Genomic DNA, 23,432 nt, shown 5'->3' with positions numbered 1-23,432 from the left:
GAAAATATCCTTTCTATTTTATTCAGCTAAGTTCAAATATATTCTTCTTACTATAAAATCATAAAATAATGGGACGGGACTTATAAGCATATCTTGTCAGCTAAATGAACTAGCCTACAGCCTATGTCATGGAGCATAGCCAGATAACATACCGTAAGCCAACTCATATTCTGTTCTTCTGAAATCCATTTTCTTCATATCATAATGTTTCTTTAGACCTGACTAAAATAAATCATGGATTTATTATGATGGTGTCTATTACATAGATGTATTATTAGATGTTCTAAAGGCGCGTGTTATTTGTTCATTACCGGTCAATTACCGTGAGACCAGCAGGCTTTTGCATGACAATAACCGGCTGGCAAAATGTCTTGACCGCCACAGCCCTGGTTGAAAGCAATATGATTTAAAAGTATGTAACAGGCAGACTAACTTAATATTGCCACCAGTCATCAGTTGGATCAAATTCAATTCCATTCAGTTAACTTTATTGATCCCCCAAGGGGGCAGTTATTGATGTGTTTCCTGTCTCCTTGGTGCTTAGCCTGTTGACAGCCGGTGGTACAGGTTTAGAGGCTTTCTTCACCATGGAGGGAGTGTTGGTGGTGGCTGTCTGCACTAAGAAGGACTACATGGTCGTGTCCCTGCCAGAACACCCTCTAACAGACTGCTGCTGGGTAAGATACACACAGAGAGGATGGGTACAGAGGATGGGGACCAAATTGCACCCTGTTCCCTATACAGTGCACTATGTTTGACCAGGGTTAAATGTAGTGCACTATATAGAGACTATAGAGAATAGGGTGCCATTTGGGTTTATTATGGATCCTCATTAGTTCCTGCCAAGGCAGCAGATACTCTTCCTGGGGTTTATTATGGATCCTCATTAGTTCCTGCCAAGGCGGCAGATACTCTTCCTGGGTTTATTATGGATCCTCATTAGTTCCTGCCAAGGCAGCAGATACTCTTCCTGGGGTTATTATGGATCCTCATTAGTTCCTGCTAAGGCAGCAGCTACTCTTCCTGGGGTTATTATGGATCCTCATTAGTTCCTGCTAAGGCAGCAGCTACTCTTCCTGGGGTTATTATGGATCCTCATTAGTTCCTGCCAAGGCAGCAGCTACTCTTCCTGGGGTTATTATGGATCCTCATTAGTTCCTGCCAAGGCAGCAGCTACTCTTCCTGGGGTTATTATGGATCCTCATTAGTTCCTGCCAAGGCAGCAGATACTCTTCCTGGGGTTTATTATGGATCCTCATTAGTTCCTGCCAAGGCAGCACATACTCTTCCTGGGGTTATTATGGATCCTCATTAGTTCCTGCCAAGGCAGCAGATACTCTTCCTGGGGTTATTATGGATCCTCATTAGTTCCTGCCAAGGCAGCAGATACTCTTCCTGGGGTTATTATGGATCCTCATTAGTTCCTGCCAAGGCAGCAGATACTCTTCCTGGGGTTATTATGGATCCTCATTAGTTCCTGCCAAGGCAGCAGATACTCTTCCTGGGGTTTATTATGGATCCTCATTAGTTCCTGCCAAGGCAGCAGATACTCTTCCTGGGGTTTATTATGGATCCTAATTAGTTCCTGCCAAGGCAGCAGATACTCTTCCTGGGGTTTATTATGAATCCTCATTAGTTCCTGCCAAGGCAGCAGCTACTCTTCGTGGGGTTATTATGGATCCTCATTAGTTCCTGCCAAGGCAGCAGATACTCTTCCTGGGGTTTATTATGGATCCTCATTAGTTCCTGCCAAGGCAGCAGCTACTCTTCCTGGGGTTATTATGGATCCTCATTAGTTCCTGCCAAGGCAGCAGATACTCTTCCTGGGGTTTATTATGGATCCTCATTAGTTCCTGCCAAGGCAGCAGATACTCTTCCTGGGGTTTATTATGGATCCTCATTAGTTCCTGCCAAGGCAGCAGCTACTCTTCCTGGGGTTTATTATGGATCCTCATTAGTTCCTGCCAAGGCAGCAGATACTCTTCCTGGGGTTATTATGGATCCTCATTAGTTCCTGCCAAGGCAGCAGATACTCTTCCTGGGGTTATTATGGATCCTCATTAGTTCCTGCCAAGGCAGCAGATACTCTTCCTGGGGTTTATTATGGATCCTCATTAGTTCCTGCCAAGGCAGCAGATACTCTTCCTGGGGTTATTATGGATCCTCATTAGTTCCTGCCAAGGCAGCAGATACTCTTCCTGGGGTTATTATGGATCCTCATTAGTTCCTGCCAAGGCAGCAGATACTCTTCCTGGGGTTTATTATGGATCCTCATTAGTTCCTGCCAAGGCAGCAGATACTCTTCCTGGGGTTTATTATGGATCCTCATTAGTTCCTGCCAAGGCAGCAGATACTCTTCCTGGGGTTTATTATGGATCCTCATTAGTTCCTGCCAAGGCAGCAGCTACTCTTCCTGGGGTCGAGCAACATGAAGACAGTTATATACAATTTTAAATATGACATGACATTACATTTTGTAACACTTTTCACAACACATTAAGTGTGTTTCCTCAGGCCACTACTCCCAGACCACTACTCCATTCGGGATGCAATCAGAGACCGAGACACAGGCTGTCAATTACGGAGTTGTTTCCCCATCTTATCTGACAGCCCTGATGTAAGCTGGGATCAGCCAGTTAGCAGCTGTGCCATCTGTTCACTACAGCTGTGTTGTTACTCTAATGAATGATCATTGTCAGGGACTGTTTAATAATGGATGTTTAACTAGTTCAAGACAAACTCATGTTTCTAGATTCTGGAGAAAGCACAATAATCTAGCAGGCATACCTTGCATAGAAGTCATATTTTACCTGCAATATACTGAGTAAAGACTATTTTCTCTTCTCGCTCTCTCCCTGTCTCTCTCTTCTCGCTCTCCCCTCCTCCCTCTCTCTCTCTCTCTCTCTCTTCTCGCTCTCTCTCCTCCCTCTCTCCTGCTCTCTCTTCTCGCTCTCTCTTCTCGCTCTCCTCCCTCTCGCTCTCTCTCTTCTCCCTCTCACTCTCTCTCTTCTCCCTCTCGCTCTCCTCCTTTCTCTTCCTCTCTCTCTCTCTTCTCCTCCCCACAGCACTCTGTGGGTATAGTCCATATTCCCGGCCGCCGTCCCTTCGGTCAGAATCTGGTCACCGTCTACATCGATGGAGAACAGCGCAAGACAGCCCAGCTCCGATTCCCCTCGCTCAATGAGGTGAGAGACTGAGACAATGGGGTGAAGGACTTTACTAAATTGGAAAGCAAAATATGGTTGGAATAGGACAAAATATGTCTGGAATAGGACATAGGCTGAGAGCAAAGTGCGAAAGACAGACATAGAAAATTGAAAGACAGTGGTTTATGATCATCAGTTCTCTCTTGTTAGATTTATTGGATTTTTTTACCTTTTACATCTGTTCTGTTTTCATGGTAACCGTTTAAACCTGAGGTCTTGCTGGGTCCATTACTGCTGCATTATCCATCCTGGGTCCATCACGGCTGCATTAGCCATCCTGGGTCCATTACGGCTGCTTTAACCATCCTGGGTCCATTACGGCTGCATTAGCCATCCTGGGTCCATTACTGCTGCATTAGCCATCCTGGGTCCATTACGGCTGCATTAGCCATCCTGGGTCCATTACGGCTGCATTAGCCATCCTGGGTCCATTACGGCTGCATTAGCCATCCTGGGTCCATTACGGCTGCATTAGCCATCCTGGGTCCATTACGGCTGCTTTAACCATCCTGGGTCCAATTCGGCTGCATTAGCCATCCTGGGTCCATTACGGCTGCATTAGCCATCCTGGGTCCATCACGGCTGCATTAACCATCCTGGGTCCATTACGGCTGCATTAACCATCCTGGGTCCATTACGGCTGCTTTAACCATCCTGGGTCCATTACGGCTGCATTAACCATCCAGGGTCCATTACGGCTGCATTAACCATCCTGGGTCCATTACGGCTGCTTTAACCATCCTGGGTCCATTACGGCTGCTTTAACCATCCTGGGTCCATTACGGCTGCATTAGCCATCCTGGGTCCATTACGGCTGCATTAGCCATCCTGGGTCCATTACGGCTGCATTAGCCATCCTGGGTCCATTACGGCTGCATTAACCATCCTGGGTCCATTACGGCTGCATTAGCCATCCTGGGTCCATTACGGCAGCATTAGCCATCCTGGGTCCATTACGGCAGCATTAGCCATCCTGGGTCCATTACGGCAGCATTAGCCATCCTGGGTCCATTACGGCTGCATTAGCCATCCTGGGTCCATTACGGCTGCATTAACCATCCTGGGTCCATTACGGCTGCATTAGCCATCCTGCAACAGATTGGCTAGTGAAATGCACACTCGGAACTCTGATTGAACATGTCTGATTGCATGTCTTGTTGGTGCATCTCTTGTTGGTGCATCTCTTGTTGGTTCATCTCTTGTTGGTGCATCTCTTGTTGGTTCATCTCTTGTTGGTTCATCTCTTGTTGGTTCATCTCTTGTTGGTGCATCTCTTGTTGGTACATCTCTTGTTGGTGCATCTCTTGTTGGTGCATCTCTTGTTGGTACATCTCTTGTTGGTTCATCTCTTGTTGGTGCATCTCTTGTTGGTGCATCTCTTGTTGGTTCATCTCTTGTTGGTTCATCTCTTGTTGGTGCATGTGTTGTTGGTTCATCTCTTGTTGGTTCATCTCTTGTTGGTGCATCTCTTGTTGGTTCATCTCTTGTTGGTACATCGCTTGTTGGTGCATCTCTTGTTGGTACATGTCTTGTTGGTGCATCTCTTGTTGGTACATCTCTTGTTGGTGCATCGCTTGTTGGTGCATCTCTTGTTGGTGCATCTCTTGTTGGTACATCTCTTGTTGGTACATGTCTTGTTGGTGCATCTCTTGTTGGTGCATCTCTTGTTGGTGCATCTCTTGTTGGTGCATCTCTTGTTGGTGCATCTCTTGTTGGTACATCTCTTGTTGGTGCATGTCTTGTTGGTGCATGTCTTGTTGGTGCATTTCTTGTTGGTGCATCTCTTGTTGGTACATGTCTTGTTGGTGCATCTCTTGTTGGTTCATGTCTTGTTGGTTCATGTCTTGTTGGTGCATCTCTTGTTGGTTCATCTCTTGTTGGTGCATCTCTTGTTGGTGCATGTCTTGTTGGTGCATCTCTTGTTGGTGCATGTCTTGTTGGTGCATCTCTTGTTGGTTCATCTCTTGTTGGTTCATGTCTTGTTGGTGCATCTCTTGTTGGTGCATCTCTTGTTGGTACATTTGTTGTTGGTGCATGTCTTGTTGGTGCATCTCTTGTTGGTACATGTCTTGTTGGTGCATCTCTTGTTGGTGCATCTCTTGTTGGTTCATCTCTTGTTGGTTCATCTCTAGTTGGTGCATCTCTTGTTGGTTCATCTCTTGTTGGTTCATCTCTTGTTGGTTCATCTCTTGTTGGTGCATCTCTTGTTGGTGCATGTCTTGTTGGTTCATCTCTTGTTGGTGCATCTCTTGTTGGTTCATCTCTTGTTGGTTCATCTCTTGTTGGTTCATCTCTTGTTGGTTCATCTCTTGTTGGTTCATCTCTTGTTGGTGCATCTCTTGTTGGTACATGTCTTGTTGGTGCATGTCTTGTTGGTGCATGTCTTGTTGGTGCATCTCTTGTTGGTTCATCTCTTGTTGGTTCATCTCTTGTTGGTTCATCTCTTGTTGGTACATGTCTTGTTGGTGCATGTCTTGTTGGTGCATGTCTTGTTGGTGCATGTCTTGTTGGTGCATCTCTTGTTGGTACATGTCTTGTTGGTGCATCTCTTGTTGGTACATGTGTTGTTGGTGCATGTCTTGTTGGTGCATCTCTTGTGGGTACATGTGTTGTTGGTGCATGTCATGTTGGTGCATGTCTTGTTGGTACATGTCTTGTTGGTACATGTCTTGTTGGTAGATCTACTGGGTCTGACTGGGTGGATAGCTAACAGTAACACTTATGTCTAACTTTCTCCTCCCTCCCTTCCTACACCCTCCCTCCCTCCCTACTCCATCATTCCCTATTCACTGCATCCCTCCATCCCTACACCCTCCTTTCTTATTCCCTCTCTACCTACTCCCTACTTCCTCCCTCCCTACTCCCTCCTTCCTCCCTCCCTACACCCACCTTTCTTATTCACTCTCTTCTCCCTTCTTCCCTACTCCCTCCCTCCCTACTCCCTCATTCCCTATTCACCCCCTCCCTCCCTACTCCCTCATTCCCTATTCACTCCCTACTCCCTCATTCCCTATTCACTCCCTCCCTCCCTACTCCCTCATTCCCTATTCACTCCCTACTCCCTCATTCCCTATTCACTCCATCCCTCCCTCCCTACACCCTCCTTTCTTATTCACTCTCTACTCCCTCCCTCCCTACTCATTCCTTCCCTATTCACTCCTCCCTCCCTACTCCCTCATTCCCTATTCACTCCTCCCTCCCTCCTTCCTCCCTCCCTACACCCACCTTTCTTATTCACTCTCTTCTCCCTTCCTCCCTACTCCCTCATTCCCTATTCACTCCCTCCCTCCACCCACCTTTCTTATTCACTCTCTTCTCCCTCCCTCCCTACTCCCTCATTCCCTATTCACTCCTCCCTCCCTACTCCCTCATTCCCTATTCACTCCTCCCTCCCTACTCCCTCCTTCCCTATTCACTCCTCCCTCCCTACTCCCTCATTCCCCATTCACTCCTCCCTCCCTACTCCCTCCTTCCCTATTCACTCCATTCCTCCCTCCCTACACCCACCTTTCTTATTCACTCTCTACTCCCTCCCTCCCTACTCCCTCCTTCCCTATTCACTCCTCCCTCCCTACTCCCTCCTTCCCTATTCACTCCTCCCTCCCTACTCCCTCATTCCCTATTCACTCCTCCCTCCCTACTCCCTCCTTCCCTATTCACTCCATCCCTCCCTCCCTACTCCCTCCTTCCCTATTCACTCCTCCCTCCCTACTCCCTCCTTCCCTATTCACTCCTCCCTCCCTACTCCCTCCTTCCCTATTCACTCCTCCCTCCCTACTCCCTCATTCCCTATTCACTCCTCCCTCCCTACTCCCTCCTTCCCTATTCATTCCTCCCTCCCTACTCCCTCATTCCCTATTCACTCCTCCCTCCCTCCTTCCTCCCTCCCTACACCCTCTTTTCTTATTCACTCTCTACCCTCCCTCCCTACTTCCTCCCTCCCTACTCCCTCCTTCCCTATTCACTCCCTCACTCCCTACTCCCTCCCTCCATACACCCTCCTTTCTTATTCACTCTCTACTCCCTCCCTCCTCCCTTCCTACTCCCTCCCCCTACTCCCTCCCCCTGTAGCCTTTCACCTCCTGTTGTATTGGCTCAGCAGGCCACCGTACCACCACCACCACCACCTCCCCCACCCTGCCTCCCCCCTCCTTCCACCCGGCAGAGATGGCCTTCCCCGCCCACGCCCCCCCCATCACCCGCTCCCAGTCCTTCCCAGCCTCCTTTGCGGCGGGCCGCTGGGGGTCTGGGCCCTTGCGTGACGCTCCCGTCCACACCATCCCCGCCGGGCTGCAGGACACAGAGTGGGGCACGCCCACCTCACTGGATGGGCTCCTGGGGACCGCCTTCATCTGTCATGAGGCCCTGCAGCCAGCGCACACCAAGGCCCTATACACTGCTGGTACACACACACACACACACACACACACACACACACACACACACACACACACACACACACACCAAGGTCTGATACACTGCTGGTACATACACACACACCAAGGCCCTATACACTGCTGGTACACACACACACACACCAAGGCCCTATACACTGCTGGTACACACACACACACACCAAGGCCCGATACACTGCTGGTACATACACACACACCAAGGCCCGATACACTGCTGGTACATACACACACACCAAGGCCCGATACACTGCTGGTACATACACACACACCAAGGCCCTATATGCTGCTGGTACACACACACACACACACACCAAGGCCCGATACACTGCTGGTACATACACACACACCAAGGCCCTATATGCTGCTGGTACACACACACACACACACCAAGGCCCGATACACTGCTGGTACATACACACACACCAAGGGCATATGCTGCTGGTAAGATTAGGACTTACTTTATTGTCCTGAGGGGTAATTGGTCTGAACATTAAAAAGTGCTGCTGCCTTCACATAGAATATCACATCATCATACAGCATCAATAATATAAGCAGCCCTCTTCCCACACACACAAGGCTGTAACTTGGTGGTCAGTTCCACATGGTTTAAGGCCTACTGGCCAGACTCCAGTTGTTGTCTTCTACCCTCTTCTACTTCTGTCTCCCCTACTAGTTAGTAGTTTTATTTACAGGGGGACCGAACATTGTATACAGTACACACTACACACACTAGCTAGGCCACACACACTAGGGCCATACATTCTGCATTATCTACACACACCCAACACACTATATATAGTAACCTTGTAACCCTCCCTGCCTCGCAGGCCCCAACCATGTGTCCCTGTTCAAGGCAGATGGAGAGCTGTCGGACCTCAACAGTAAACTGCTTCTCTACTACACTCCTCAGGTGGGTGGCTCCCTCACAGGCTCCTCCCAGACACAGGCTCCTCCCAGAACACAGTTACAATGTACTAAAAACAAGTAGTAACGCTGTAGTAACAACAGGTAGTAACAATGTATTAAAAACAAGTAGTAATGCTGTAGTAACAACAGGTAGTAACAATGTACTAAAAACAAGTAGTAACGCTGTAGTAACAACAGGTAGTAACGCTGTAGTAACAATGTACTAAAAACAACTAGTAACAATGTGCTAAAACAGGTAGTAACAAGTAGTAACTCTGTAGTAACAACAGGTAGTAACGCTGTACTAAAACAGGTAGTAACGCTGTACTAAAAACAGGTAGTAACGCTGTACTAAAAACAGGTAGTAACGCTGTACAAAACAAGTAGTAACGCTGTAGTAACAACAGGTAGTAACAATGTATTAAAAACAAGTAGTAACGCTGTAGTAACAGGTAGTAACAATGTACTAAAAACAAGTAGTAATGCTGTAGTAACAACAGGTAGTAACAATGTACTAAAAACAAGTAGTAACGCTGTAGTAACAACAGGTAGTAACAATGTACTAAAAACAAGTAGTAACGCTGTAGTAACAATGTACTAAAAACAAGTAGTAATGCTGTAGTAACAACAGGTAGTAACAATGTACTAAAAACAAGTAGTAACGCTGTAGTAACAACAGGTAGTAACAATGTACTAAAAACAAGTACTAATGCTGTAGTAACAACAGGTATTAACAATGTACTAAAAACAACTAGTAACAATGTACTAAAACAGGTAGTAACAAGTTGTAACTCTGTAGTAACAACAGGTAGTAACGCTGTACTAAAAACAGGTAGTAACGCTGTACTAAACAGGTAGTAACGCTGTACTAAAAACAGGTAGTAACGCTGTACTAAACAGGTAGTAACGCTGTACTAAAAACAGGTAGTAGCGCTGTACTAAAAACGGGTAGTAATGCTGGAGCAACAACGGGTAGTAACGCTGGAGCAGCAACGGGTAGTAACGCTGGAGCAACAACGGGTAGTAACGCTGGAGCAACAACGGGTAGTAACGCTGGAGCAACAACGGGTAGTAACGCTGGAGCAACAACGGGTAGTAACGCTGGAGCAACAACGGGTAGTAACGCTGGAGCAACAACGGGTAGTAACACTGGAGCTACAACGGGTAGTAACGCTGGAGCAACAACGGGTAGTAACACTGGAGCAACAACGGGTAGTAACGCTGGAGCAACAACGGGTAGTAACGCTGGAGCAACAACGGGTAGTAACGCTGTCATTAAAACACTTGTATTTGTCTCAGGCCTTCAAGAGTCAGATCTGTGTGGACCTGTCTCCTAACCACCAGTATGATGGCAGACTGACAGGCCACAGGGTGGTGAACTGGGACATCAAGGTGTGTTGCTATTCAATCTCCCTCCAACAGTTGCTACGGTCTTTGTTAACCAAGAGCTCAGTAAACTAGTTGGACCTGGCTCTGACAACATCACTGTGTTTAGGTGAGGGTTCCTCGAGTGACAAGACTTTGTCTATGTGTATGTCTCTGTGCCTGACTGTGTGTATGTCTCTGTGCCTGACTGTGTGTATGTCTCTGTGTCTGACTGTGTGTGTGTGTCTCTCTATGTATGTATGTGTCTATGTATGTCTCTGTGTGTGACTGTGTGTATGTATGTATGTCTCTGTGTGTGACTGTGTGTATGTATGTATGTCTCTGTGTGTGACTGTGTGTATGTATGTCTCTGTGTGTGACTGTGTGTATGTATGTATGTCTCTGTGTGTGACTGTGTGTATGTATGTATGTCTCTGTGTGTGACTGTGTGTATGTATGTATGTCTCTGTGTGTGACTGTGTGTGTGTATGTATGTATGTCTCTGTGTGTATCCCTGTAGGATGTGTTGAACACAGTGGGGGGAATGGGGGTTCTACTGCCCCTCCTGGAACAGGTGTGTGAGGCAGAGCAGGTGGAGGGAGGAGGTCAGGAGACGTCAGACCTGCTGGGACCAGAACTAACCTGTAGCTCCTCCCGGGGGCCTGTCGGCATGCTGCTGCCACTGGGCAAGTCCTCCGGTCAGTAGCCTGTACAGGGTCCAGTGTGTGTTTGTACTGCTGTATGTGTGTGTTGGAGATAATACAGAGACAGATATTATACTGTATTATCAACTGGGGGGTTCCAGCCCTGAATGCTAATTGGCTGAAACAGCATTTCAGCCATTTCAGCCACAATATACCCGCAGGTATACTTGTTTACTGCTCAAATTACATTCGTAACCAGTTTCTAATAGCAATAAGGCACCTCAGGGGGTTTGAGGTATATGGCCCCTAGACCACGGCTAAGGGCTGTATCCAGGCACCTTGTTGTGTCGTGCTTAAGAACAGCCCTTAGCTGTGGTATATTGGCCTTATATCACACCCCCTTGGGCCTTAGTGCTTAATTAACCTACTTTGCAAGGTCAGTGGGTGTTAAAGAGCTACGTTACTGGGAATACTGATTGAATTTAGTAGTTTGGACATTTTGATTGTGGAAATGGTGCTCCGTGAACACTGATGAAGCGTTATCGTACTCAATAGGCTTATTTTACCTCAATTCATTTGTGTGTGTGTGTGTGTGTGTGTGTCAGATGGTCGGCTGGAGAGGAACAGTGTAGCAGCCTTCCTGCTGATGGTGAAGAATCTGATTCGTCATCACCCTGTCAACCAGGAGAGTCTACTGAACTGCCACGGACCCAGCATTATAGGAGCCATGCTCACTAAGGTACTGGCCCATTATAGGAAACATGCTCACTAAGGTACTGGCCCATTATAGGAGCCATGCTCACTAAGGTACTGACCCGTTATAGGAGCCATGCTCACTAAGGTACTGACCCAGCATTATAGGAGCCATGCTCACTAAGGTACTGGCCCGTTATAGGAGCCATGCTCACTAAGGTACTGACCCGTTATAGGAGCCATGCTCACTAAGGAGCCATGCTCACTAAGGTACTGACCCGTTATAGGAGCCATGCTCACTAAGGTACTGGCCCATTATAGGAGCCATGCTCACTAAGGTACTGACCCGTTATAGGAGCCATGCTCACTAAGGTACTGGCCCGTTATAGGAGCCATGCTCGCTAAGGTACTGACCCGTTATAGGAGCCATGCTCACTAAGGTACTGGCCCGTTATAGGAGCCATGCTCACTAAGGTACTGGCCCGTTATAGGAGCCATGCTCACTAAGGTACTGACCCGTTATAGGAGCCATGCTCACTAAGGTACTGGCCCGTTATAGGAGCCATGCTCACTAAGGTACTGACCCAGCATTATAGGAGCCATGTTCACTAGGGTACTGACCCGTTATAGGAGCCATGCTCACTAGGGTACTGGCCCACTATAGGAGCCATGTTCACTAGGGTACTGGCCCGTTATAGGAGCCATGTTCACTAAGGTACTGGCCCGTTATAGGAGCCATGCTCACTAAGGTACTGGCCCGTTATAGGAACCATGCTCACTAAGGTACTGACCCAGCATTATAGGAGCCATGCTCACTAAGGTACTGGCCCGTTATAGGAGCCATGTTCACTAAGGTACTGGCCCACTATAGGAGCCATGCTCACTAAGGTACTGGCCCGTTATAGGAGCCATGCTCACTAAGGTACTGGCCCAGCATTATAGGAGCCATGCTCACTAAGGTACTGACCCGTTATAGGAGCCATGCTCACTAAGGTACTGGCCCGTTATAGGAGCCATGCTCACTAAGGTACTGGCCCATTATAGGAGCCATGCTCACTAAGGTACTGACCCAGCATTATAGGAGCCACGCTCACTAAGGTACTGACCCGTTATAGGAGCCATGCTCACTAAGGTACTGGCCCGTTATAGGAGCCATGCTCACTAAGGTACTGACCCGTTATAGGAGCCATGCTCACTAAGGTACTGGCCCATTATAGGAGCCATGCTCACTAAGGTACTGGCCCATTATAGGAGCCATGTTCACTAGGGTACTGGCCCGTTATAGGAGCCATGTTCACTAAGGTACTGACCCGTTATAGGAGCCATGCTCACTAAGGTACTGGCCCATTATAGGAGCCATGCTCACTAAGGTACTGGCCCATTATAGGAGCCATGCTCACTAAGGTACTGGCCCGTTATAGGAGCCATGCTCACTAAGGTACTGGCCCATTATAGGAGCCATGTTCACTAGGGTACTGGCCCGTTATAGGAGCCATGTTCACTAGGGTACTGGCCCATTATAGGAGCCATGCTCACTAAGGTACTGGCCCGTTATAGGAGCCATGTTCACTAGGATACTGGCCCATTATAGGAGCCATGTTCACTAGGGTACTGGCCCATTATAGGAGCCATGCTCACTAAGGTACTGGCCCGTTATAGGAGCCATGTTCACTAGGATACTGGCCCATTATAGGAGCCATGCTCACTAAGGTACTGGCCCGTTATAGGAGCCATGCTCACTAAGATACTGGCCCATTATAGGAGCCATGCTCACTAAGGTACTGGCCCATTATAGGAGCCATGTTCACTAGGGTACTGGCCCGTTATAGGAGCCATGTTCACTAGGGTACTGGCCCATTATAGGAGCCATGCTCACTAAGGTACTGGCCCGTTATAGGAGCCATGTTCACTAGGATACTGGCCCATTATAGGAGCCATGTTCACTAGGGTACTGGCCCATTATAGGAGCCATGCTCACTAAGGTACTGGCCCGTTATAGGAGCCATGTTCACTAGGATACTGGCCCATTATAGGAGCCATGCTCACTAAGGTACTGGCCCGTTATAGGAGCCATGCTCACTAAGATACTGGCCCATTATAGGAGCCATGTTCACTAAGGTACTGGCCCGTTATAGGAGCCATGTTCACTAGGATACTGGCCCGTTATAGGAGCCATGCTCACTAAGGTACTGGCCCGTTATAGGAGCCATGTTCACTAGGATACTGGCCCATTATAGGAGCCATGCTCACTAGGGTACTGGCCCGTTATAGGAGCCATGTTCACTAAGATACTGGCCCATTATAGGAGCCATGTTCACTAAGGTACTGGCCCGTTATAGGAGCCAAATTCACTAAGATACTGGCCCATTATAGGAGCCATGTTCACTAAGGTACTGGCCCGTTATAGGAGCCATGTTCACTAGGATACTGGCCCGTTATAGGAGCCATGCTCACTAGGGTACTGGCCCGTTATAGGAGCCATGTTCACTAGGATACTGGCCCGTTATAGGAGCCATGTTCACTAGGGTACTGTCCCGTTATAGGAGCCATGTTCACTAGGGTACTGTCCCATTATAGGAGCCATGTTCACTAGGGTACTGACCCATTATAGGAGCCATGCTCACTAGGGTACTGTCCCGTTATAGGAGCCATGTTCACTAGGGTACTGGCCCATTATAGGAGCCATGCTCACTAAGGTACTGTCCCGTTATAGGAGCCATGTTCACTAGGGTACTGTCCCATTATAGGAGCCATGTTCACTAGGGTACTGTCCCATTATAGGAGCCATGTTCACTAGGGTACTGTCCCATTATAGGAGCCATGCTCACTAGGGTACTGTCCCATTATAGGAGCCATGTTCACTAGGGTACTGTCAGTAAACAATGGGAATGACTTAGATTTAAGTAGCAGTTAAAACCTGGGTCATGTTATTGTGTGTAGATGTGTATCCATAGTAGCTAATGTCCAGACCAGAGCATCATCTTCCTACAGTACTGTAGTAGCTAATGTCCAGACCAGAGCCATCATCATTCTACGGTATTGTAGTAGCTAATGTCCAGACCAGAGCATCATCATCCTACAGTACTGTAGTAGCTAATGTTCAGACCAGAGCATCATCATCCTACAGTACTGTAGTAGCTAATGTCCAGACCAGAGCCATCATCATCCTACAGTACTGTAGTAGCTAATGTCCAGACCAGAGCATCATCATCCTACAGTACTGTAGTAGCTAATGTCCAGACCAGAGCATCATCATCCTACAGTACTGTAGTAGCTAATGTCCAGACCAGAGCATCATCATCCTACGGTACTGTAGTAGCTAATGTCCAGACCAGAGCGTCATCATCCTACAGTACTGTAGTAGCTAATGTCCAGACCAGAGCATCATCATCCTACATTACTGTAGTAGCTAATGTCCAGACCAGAGCCATCATCATCCTACAGTACTGTAGTACAGTAGGACAGATAAACAGTACAAACACTTGTACATCTTGTCTCCCTTTTTAATCTTCTACTCTTGTCGTGTTACATGGAGCATGTTATGAGAAGCACATTTCTGCGAAAGTAGACAATCTCATCTCTCTCTTCCTCCCCCATCTCTCTCCCTCCCCGTCTCTCTCTCCCTCCCCCGTCTCTCTCTCTCTCCCCGTGTCTCTCTCTCTCTCTCTCTCTCCCCCGTCTCTCTCTCTCTCCCCCGTCTCTCTCTCTCTCCCCCGTCTCTCTCTTTCTCTCCCTCCCCCGTCTCTCTCTCTCCCTCCCCCGTCTCTCTCTCTCTCCCCGTGTCTCTCTCTCTCTCTCTCTCCCCGTCTCTCTCTCTCTCCCCGTCTCTCTCTCTCTCCCCGTCTCTCTCTTTCTCTCCCTCCCCGTCTCTCTCTCTCCCTCCCCGTCTCGCTCTCTCTCTCCCTCCCCGTCTCGCTCTCTCTCTCCCTCCCCGTCTCGCTCTCTCTCTCCCTCCCCGTCTCTCTCTCTCCCTCCCCGTCTCTCTCTCTCTCCCTCCCCGTCTCTCTCTCTCTCTCCCTCCTCCGTCTCTCTCTCTCTCCCCGTCTCTCTCTCTCTCCCTCCCCTCTCTCCCTCCCCCATCTCTCTCTCTCTCCCTCCCCGTCTCTCTACCCTCCCCATCTCTCTCTCTCCCCGTCTCTCTCTCTCTCCCTCCCCTCTCTCCCTCCCCGTCTCTCTCTCTCCCTCCCCGTCTCTCTCTCTCCCTCCCCGTCTCTCTACCCTCCCCCATCTCTCTCTCTCTCTCTCTCTCTCTCTCTCTCTCTCTCTCTCTCCCTCCCCGTCTCTCTCTCTCCCTCCCCGTCTCTCTCTCTCCCTCCCCGTCTCTCTCCCTCCCCATCTCTCTCTCCCTCTCCCATCTCTTTCTCCTAGGTCCCAGGTAGTATGATGGATATGTCTGTTCTGATGGCGTGTCAGTTCCTGTTGGAGCAGGTATCCAGTGAGGAGAACAGTCCGTTGCTCCTGCAGCTCTACCAACACCTGCTATTTGACTTCCGCATCTGGAGCAGCAGCCACTTCGCTGTGTGTCTGGGTAAGAGCAGTCAGCCACTGTAGCCAGTAGACTTCCACATCTGGAGCAGCAGCCACTTCACTGTGTGTCTGGGTAAGAGCATTCAGCCACTGTAGCCAGTAGACTTCCGCATCTGGAGCAGCAGCCACTTCGCTGTGTGTCTGGGTAAGAGCAGTCAGCCACTATAGCCTGGTAGCCAGTAGACTTCCACATCTGGCCAGCAGCCACTTCGCTGTGTGTCTGGGTAAGAGCAGTCAGCCACTATAGCCTGGTAGCCAGTAGACTTCCGCATCTGGAGCAGCAGCCACTTTGCTGTGTGTCTGGGTAAGAGCAGTCAGCCACTATAGCCTGGTAGCCAGTAGACTTCCACATCTGGAGGAGCAGCCACTTCGCTGTGTGTCTGGGTAAGAGCAGTCAGCCACTATAGCCTGGTAGCCAGTAGACTTCCACATCTGGAGGAGCAGCCATTCGCTGTGTGTCTGGGTAAGAGCAGTCAGCCACTATAGCCTGGTAGCCAGTAGACTTCCACATCTGGAGGAGCAGCCATTCGCTGTGTGTCTGGGTAAGAGCAGTCAGCCACTATAGCCTGGTAGCCAGTAGACTTCCACATCTGGAGCAGCAGCCACTTTGCTGTGTGTCTGGGTAAGAGCAGTCAGCCACTATAACCTGGTAGCCAGTAGACTTCCACATCTGGAGCAGCGGCCACTTCGCTGTGTGTCTGGGTAAGAGCAGTCAGCCACTATAACCTGGTAGCCAGTAGACTTCCACATCTGGAGCAGCAGCCACTTCGCTGTGTGTCTGGGTAAGAGCAGTCAGCCACTGTAGCCTGGTTGCCAGTTCTGTAGGCCTTTGAACATCAGAGCAGTTGTTGGCTAAAGCACAAACAGATCTGGGAGGGTTATGTCTAGCGTGGCGTCCCTACAGTGTGCAAGACTATCCCAGTATCAACAGACTTTGGTCGGCTCTGTCAAAGCTAACTCTGCCACTTTCATATGCGTGTAGCCCAGGGACTTCTAGAGACAGCCTGAGACATAACCCTTTGGTACAGATGGAATATATTATCATAGCTATTACCCACTGATACTGTATGAATCAATGCCCTCCAGGATGTAAGTCTGTACTCGTGACATCATATAAATTAATGCTGTTTTCCAGTGGTACATTTTCAGACTGCATTGTCAATAACATAGAAGTGAAGGACTTGTGTCCTAAATAGCACCTTATTCCCTATAAAGTGCACCACTACTTTTGGTAGTGCCTTAAATAGGGAATAGGGTGCCATTCGGGACACAGCCAATGTGTGTGATGTGTTGTCTGTGAAGGCCATGTCCAGTACCTCCTATTGATGTGTTGTCTGAATGCCGTGTCTAGTACCTTATATTGATGTGTGGTCTGTGAAGGCCATGTCCAGTACCTCATATTGATGTGTTGTCTGTGAAGGCCATGTCCAGTACCTCATATTGATGTGTTGTCTGTGAAGGCCATGTCCAGTACCTCATATTGATGTGTTGTCTGTGAAGGCCATGTCCAGTACCTCATATTGATGTGTTGTCTGTGAAGGCCATGTCCAGTACCTCATATTGATGTGTTGTCTGTGAAGGCCATGTCCAGTACCTGTCGTCGGTGATCAAGGACGGGAAGCAGCGCATGAGGAAGAAATATGGAGTGCAGTACATCCTGGATACCATACGGACACACTACAGGTACCTCAACAACCCTTTACACTACAGGTACCTCAACAACCCTTTACACTACAGGTACCTCAACAACCCTTTACACTACAGGTACCTCAACAACCCTTTACACTACAGGTACCTCAACAACCCTTTACACTACAGGTACCTCAACAACCCTTTACACTACAGGTACCTCAACAACCCTTTACACTACAGGTACCTCAACAACCCTTTACACTACAGGTACCTCAACAACCCTTTACACTACAGGTACCTCAACAACCCTTTACACTACAGGTACCTCAACAACCCTTTACACTACAGGTACCTCAACAACCCTTTACACTACAGGTACCTCAACAACCCTTTACACTACAGGTACCTCATCAACCCTTTACACTACAGGTACCTCAACAACCCTTTACACTACAGGTACCTCAACAACCCTTTACACTACAGGTACCTCAACACCCCTTTACACTACAGGTACCTCAACAACCCTTTACACTACAGGTACCTCAACAACCCTTTACACTACAGGTACCTCAACAACCCTTTACACTACAGGTACCTCAACAACCCTTTACACTACAGGTACCTCAACAACCCTTTACACTACAGGTACCTCAACAACCCTTTACACTACAGGTACCTCAACAACCCTTTACACTACAGGTACCTCAACAACCCTTTACACTACAGGTACCTCAACAACCCTTTACACTACAGGTACCTCAACAACCCTTTACACTACAGGTACCTCAACACCCCTTTACACTACAGGTACCTCAACAACCCTTTACACTACAGGTACCTCAACAACCCTTTACACTACAGGTACCTCATCAACCCTTTACACTACAGGTACCTCAACAACCCTTTACACTACAGGTACCTCAACAACCCTTTACACTACAGGTACCTCAACAACCCTTTACACTACAGGTACCTCAACAACCCTTTACACTACAGGTACCTCAACAACCCTTTACACTACAGGTACCTCAACACCCCTTTACACTACAGGTACCTCAACAACCCTTTACACTACAGGTACCTCAACAACCCTTTACACTACAGGTACCTCAACAACCCTTTACACTACAGGTACCTCAACAACCCTTTACACTACAGGTACCTCAACAACCCTTTACACTACAGGTACCTCAACAACCCTTTACACTACAGGTACCTCAACAACCCTTTACTATGGTAGTCATCATCTTAATGACACAAATGGTGAATTGTGACTTATCTATGCTTCTTAAAAATGATAGCCTCCATGTAGATGGCAAAAAATGCATGATAGATGTATGTACATGTAGATGTCACTGTTGTTTGTATGCCTCCATATGTACATCATCTGATTTGTTCATCTCTGTGTGCCTGTGTGCTCTCAGTGTGGAGAAAGATGGCAGTCCTCTGTCTGATGAAAAGCAGACTGTTCAGATCTCTCTGTTCTCTCTGCTGAGAGACTTCCTCCTCAAGTGTCCTACTCCTGAAGAGCTCCACAGCATCTTGGCCTACACACTGGCTATAGGAGAGGAGCAGCAGGTACGCAAGCTAACGTAGACATGCTTACTCCTTGTCTTTATTCAGAGAGTTTTTGGATCAAACCCTGTCCTTTCTTGAACCCTATAATTCCGCTCACATGTCTCCTCCCTCTCAACCTCCCACCTCTACGTCCCCTCTTCTCAACCTCCCACCTCTACGTCCCCTCTTCTCAACCTCCCACCTCTACGTCCCCTCTTCTCAACCTCCCACCTCTACGTCCCCTCTTCTCAACCTCCCACCTCTACGTCCCCTCTTCTCAACCTCCCACCTCTACGTCCCCTCTTCTCAACCTCCCACCTCTATCTCTCTATTTCTACTCCCATCACTTACTCTCACTGTCCTCTTTTCTCCCCCACTCACTCTCTCTCCCCACCCCTCTCCACCCTACCCCTCTCTTACCCTCTTTCTCTCTCCACTCCCTATATTCATCCCAATCACTTACTCTCCCCCTCCCTCCTCTCGCTCTCTCCACCCCTCGCTCTCCCCCTCCCTCCTCTTGCTCTCTCCACCTCTCCCCCTCTCTCTCTCTCTCTCTCTCTCTCTCTCTCTCTCTCCACCTCTCCCCCTCCCTCCCCTCTCTCTCTCTCTCTCCACCCCTCCCTTCCCTCTCTCTCTCTCTCTCTCTCTCTCTCCACCCCCCCTCTCCCTCCTCTCTCTCTCTCTCCACCCCTCCCTCTCCCTCCTCTCTCTCTCTCCATCAGGTGGTGAGTGCATTAGATGTGGTTTACAGTCTGTTGAGGAGCAGCCCTCCCAGAGAGCAGGTCCAGGCTGTACTGTTGGAGTGGGGAGTAGAACAGCTCTACTGTCTGCTGCTCAAACCCAGCTTTGGAGACGAGGTCAGGGAGAGAGTCTTCAGGGTGAGTCAGTCTGCTGCATCACACCACCATTACACTACCACCACCACATCACACTACCACCACCACATCACACTACCACCACCACCACATCACACTACCACCACCACATCACACTACCACCACCACATCACACTACCACCACTACCACATCACACTACCACCACCACATCACACTACCACCACCACCACACCACACTACCACCACCACCACATCACATCACACCACCACCACCACATCACACCACCACCACCACCACATCACACTACCACCACCACCACATCACACTACCACCACCACCACATCACACTACCACCACCACATCACACTACCACCACCACATCACACTACCACCACCACCACATCACACTACCACCACCACCACATCACACTACCACCACATCACACTACCACCACCACCATATCCCACCACCACACTACCACCACCACCATCACACTACCACCACCACCACCATCACACTACCACCACCACCACCATCACACTACCACCACCACCACATCACACTACCACCACCACATCACACTACCACCACCACCACATCACACTACCACCACCACATCACCCTACCACCACCAACACATCACACTACCACCACCACACCACACTACCACCACCACCACATCACACCACCACCACCACATCACACCACCACCACCACCATTACACTTCCACCACCACATCACACTACCACCATCACCACCACCACATCACACTACCACCACCACCACCACATCACACTACCACCACCACCACATCACACTACCACCACCACCACATCACACCACCACCACATCACATCACACTACCACCACATCACATCACACTACCACCACCACATCACACTACCACCACATCACACTACCACCACCACATCACACTACCACCACCACATCACACTACCACCACCACCACATCACACCACCACCACCACCACATCACACTACCACCACCACCACATCACACTACCACCACCACCACATCACACTACCACCACATCACACTATCACCACCACCACCACCACCAACACATCACACCACCAACACATCACACCACCACCACATCACACCACCACCACATCACACTACCACCACCACATCACACTACCACCACCACATCACACTACCACCACCACCACATCACACCACCACCACATCACACTACCACCACCACCACATCACACCACCACCACCACATCACACTACCACCACCACATCACACTACCACCACCACATCACACTACCACCACCACATCACACCACCACCACCACCACATCACCACCACCACCACATCACACCACCATCACATCACACCACCACCATATCACACTACGACCACCACCATATCACACTACCACCACCACATCACACCACCACCATATCACACTACCACCACCACATCGCACAACCACCACCACATCGCACCACCACCACCACATCACACCACCATCACACCACATCACACCACCACCACATCACACTACCACCACCACCACATCACACTACCACCACCACCACATCACACCACCACCACCACATCACACTACCACCACCACCACATCACACCACCACCACCACCACATCACACTACCACCACCACCACATCACACTACCACCACCATCATATCACACCACCACCACATCACACCACCACCACATCACACTACCACCACCACATCACACCACCACATCACACTACCACCACCACATCACACTACCACCACCACATCACACCACCACCACATCACACTACCACCACCATATCACACTACCACCACCACATCACACCACCACCACCACCACATCACACTACCACCCCCACCATATCACACTACCACCACCACATCACACTACCACCACCACATCACACCACCACCATATCACACTACCACCACCACCACATCACACTACCACCACCATATCACACTACCACCACCATATCACACTACCACCACCACATCGCACAACCACCACCACATCGCACCACCACCACCACATCACACCACCATCACACCACATCACACCACCACCACATCACACCACCACCACATCACACTACCACCACCACACTACCACCACCACCACATCACACTACCACCACATCACACCACCACCACCACCATTACACTACCACCACCACATCACACTACCACCATCACCACCACCACATCACACTACCACCATCACCACCACCACATCACACTACCACATCACACCACCACCACCACCACATCACACTACCACCACCACATCACACTACCACCACCATCATATCACACTACCACCACCACCACACCACCACCACCACATCACACTACCACCACCATCATATCACACCACCACCACCACATCACACTACCACCACCACATCACACTACCACCACCACATCACACTACCACCACCACCACATCACACTACCACCACCACCATATCACACTACCACCACCACATCACACTACCACCACCACATCACACTACCACCACCACCACATCACACTACCACCACCACCATATCACACTACCACCACCACATCACACTACCACCACCACCTTATCACACTACCACCACCACCTTATCACACTACCACCACCACATCGCACAACCACCACATCGCACAACCACCACCACATCGCACCACCACCACCACCACATCACCATCACACCGCATCACACCACCACCACATCACACCACCACCACATCACACTACCACCACCATATCACACTACCACCACCACATCACACCACCACCACCATATCACACTACCACCCCCACATCACACTACCACCACCACCACCATATCACACTACCACCACCACCACATCACACCACCACCACATCACACTACCACCACCACATTGCACCACCACCACCACATCACACCACCATCACACCACTACCACCACATCACACCACCACCACCACACACCACCACCACATCACACTACCATCACCACCACATCGCACCACCACATCACACCACCACCATCACACCACCACCATCACACCACCACCATCACACCACCACCACATCACACCACCACCACATCACACCACCACCACATCACACCACCACATCACACTACCACCACCACATCACACCACCACCACATCACACTACCACCACACCACCAGCACATCACCACATCACACCACCACCACATCACACTACCACATCACACAACCACATCACACTACCACCACCACATCACACTACCACCACCACATCACACCACCACCACCACATCACACCACCACCACCACATCACACCACCACCACCACATCACACCACCACCACACCACCACCACCACATCACACCACCACACCACCACCACATCACACCACCACCACCACATCACACCACCACCACCACATCACACCACCACCACCACATCACACTACCACCACATCACACTACCACCACATCACACCACCACCACATCACACTACCACCACACCACACTACCACATCACACTACCACCACCACATCACACTACCACCACCACATCACACTACCACCACATCACACTACCACATCACACTACCACCACCACACCACACCACCACCACACCACATCACACCACCA

At 49.4% G+C, this 23,432-nt stretch overlaps 1 protein-coding gene across 4 annotated transcripts in view; it reads left to right on the top strand.

Moving 5' to 3' along the window:
- The window catches only part of LOC106591355 (neurobeachin-like protein 2), a 147,842-nt gene that overhangs the window by 58,896 nt on the left and 65,514 nt on the right, over window positions 1–23,432 (top strand). For all 4 annotated transcript variants that reach the window (XM_045696980.1, XM_045696978.1, XM_045696976.1 and 1 more), the window contains 11 exons: window positions 545–677; window positions 3,066–3,185; window positions 7,278–7,608; window positions 8,449–8,531; window positions 9,827–9,919; window positions 10,413–10,590; window positions 11,142–11,275; window positions 15,598–15,757; window positions 17,337–17,439; window positions 18,813–18,966; window positions 19,668–19,823. In XM_045696980.1, coding sequence (XP_045552936.1) covers window positions 545–677; window positions 3,066–3,185; window positions 7,278–7,608; window positions 8,449–8,531; window positions 9,827–9,919; window positions 10,413–10,590; window positions 11,142–11,275; window positions 15,598–15,757; window positions 17,337–17,439; window positions 18,813–18,966; window positions 19,668–19,823 — 1,645 coding nt within the window. The remainder of the gene's footprint in view (window positions 1–544; window positions 678–3,065; window positions 3,186–7,277; window positions 7,609–8,448; window positions 8,532–9,826; window positions 9,920–10,412; window positions 10,591–11,141; window positions 11,276–15,597; window positions 15,758–17,336; window positions 17,440–18,812; window positions 18,967–19,667; window positions 19,824–23,432) is intronic.

This window comes from Salmo salar, chromosome ssa02 (assembly GCF_905237065.1).
Source record: "Salmo salar chromosome ssa02, Ssal_v3.1, whole genome shotgun sequence".
Classification (NCBI taxonomy): Eukaryota; Metazoa; Chordata; class Actinopteri; order Salmoniformes; family Salmonidae; genus Salmo; species Salmo salar.
Note: the sequence above shows the minus strand (reverse complement) of the source record. Positions and strands in the feature narration are given on the sequence as shown.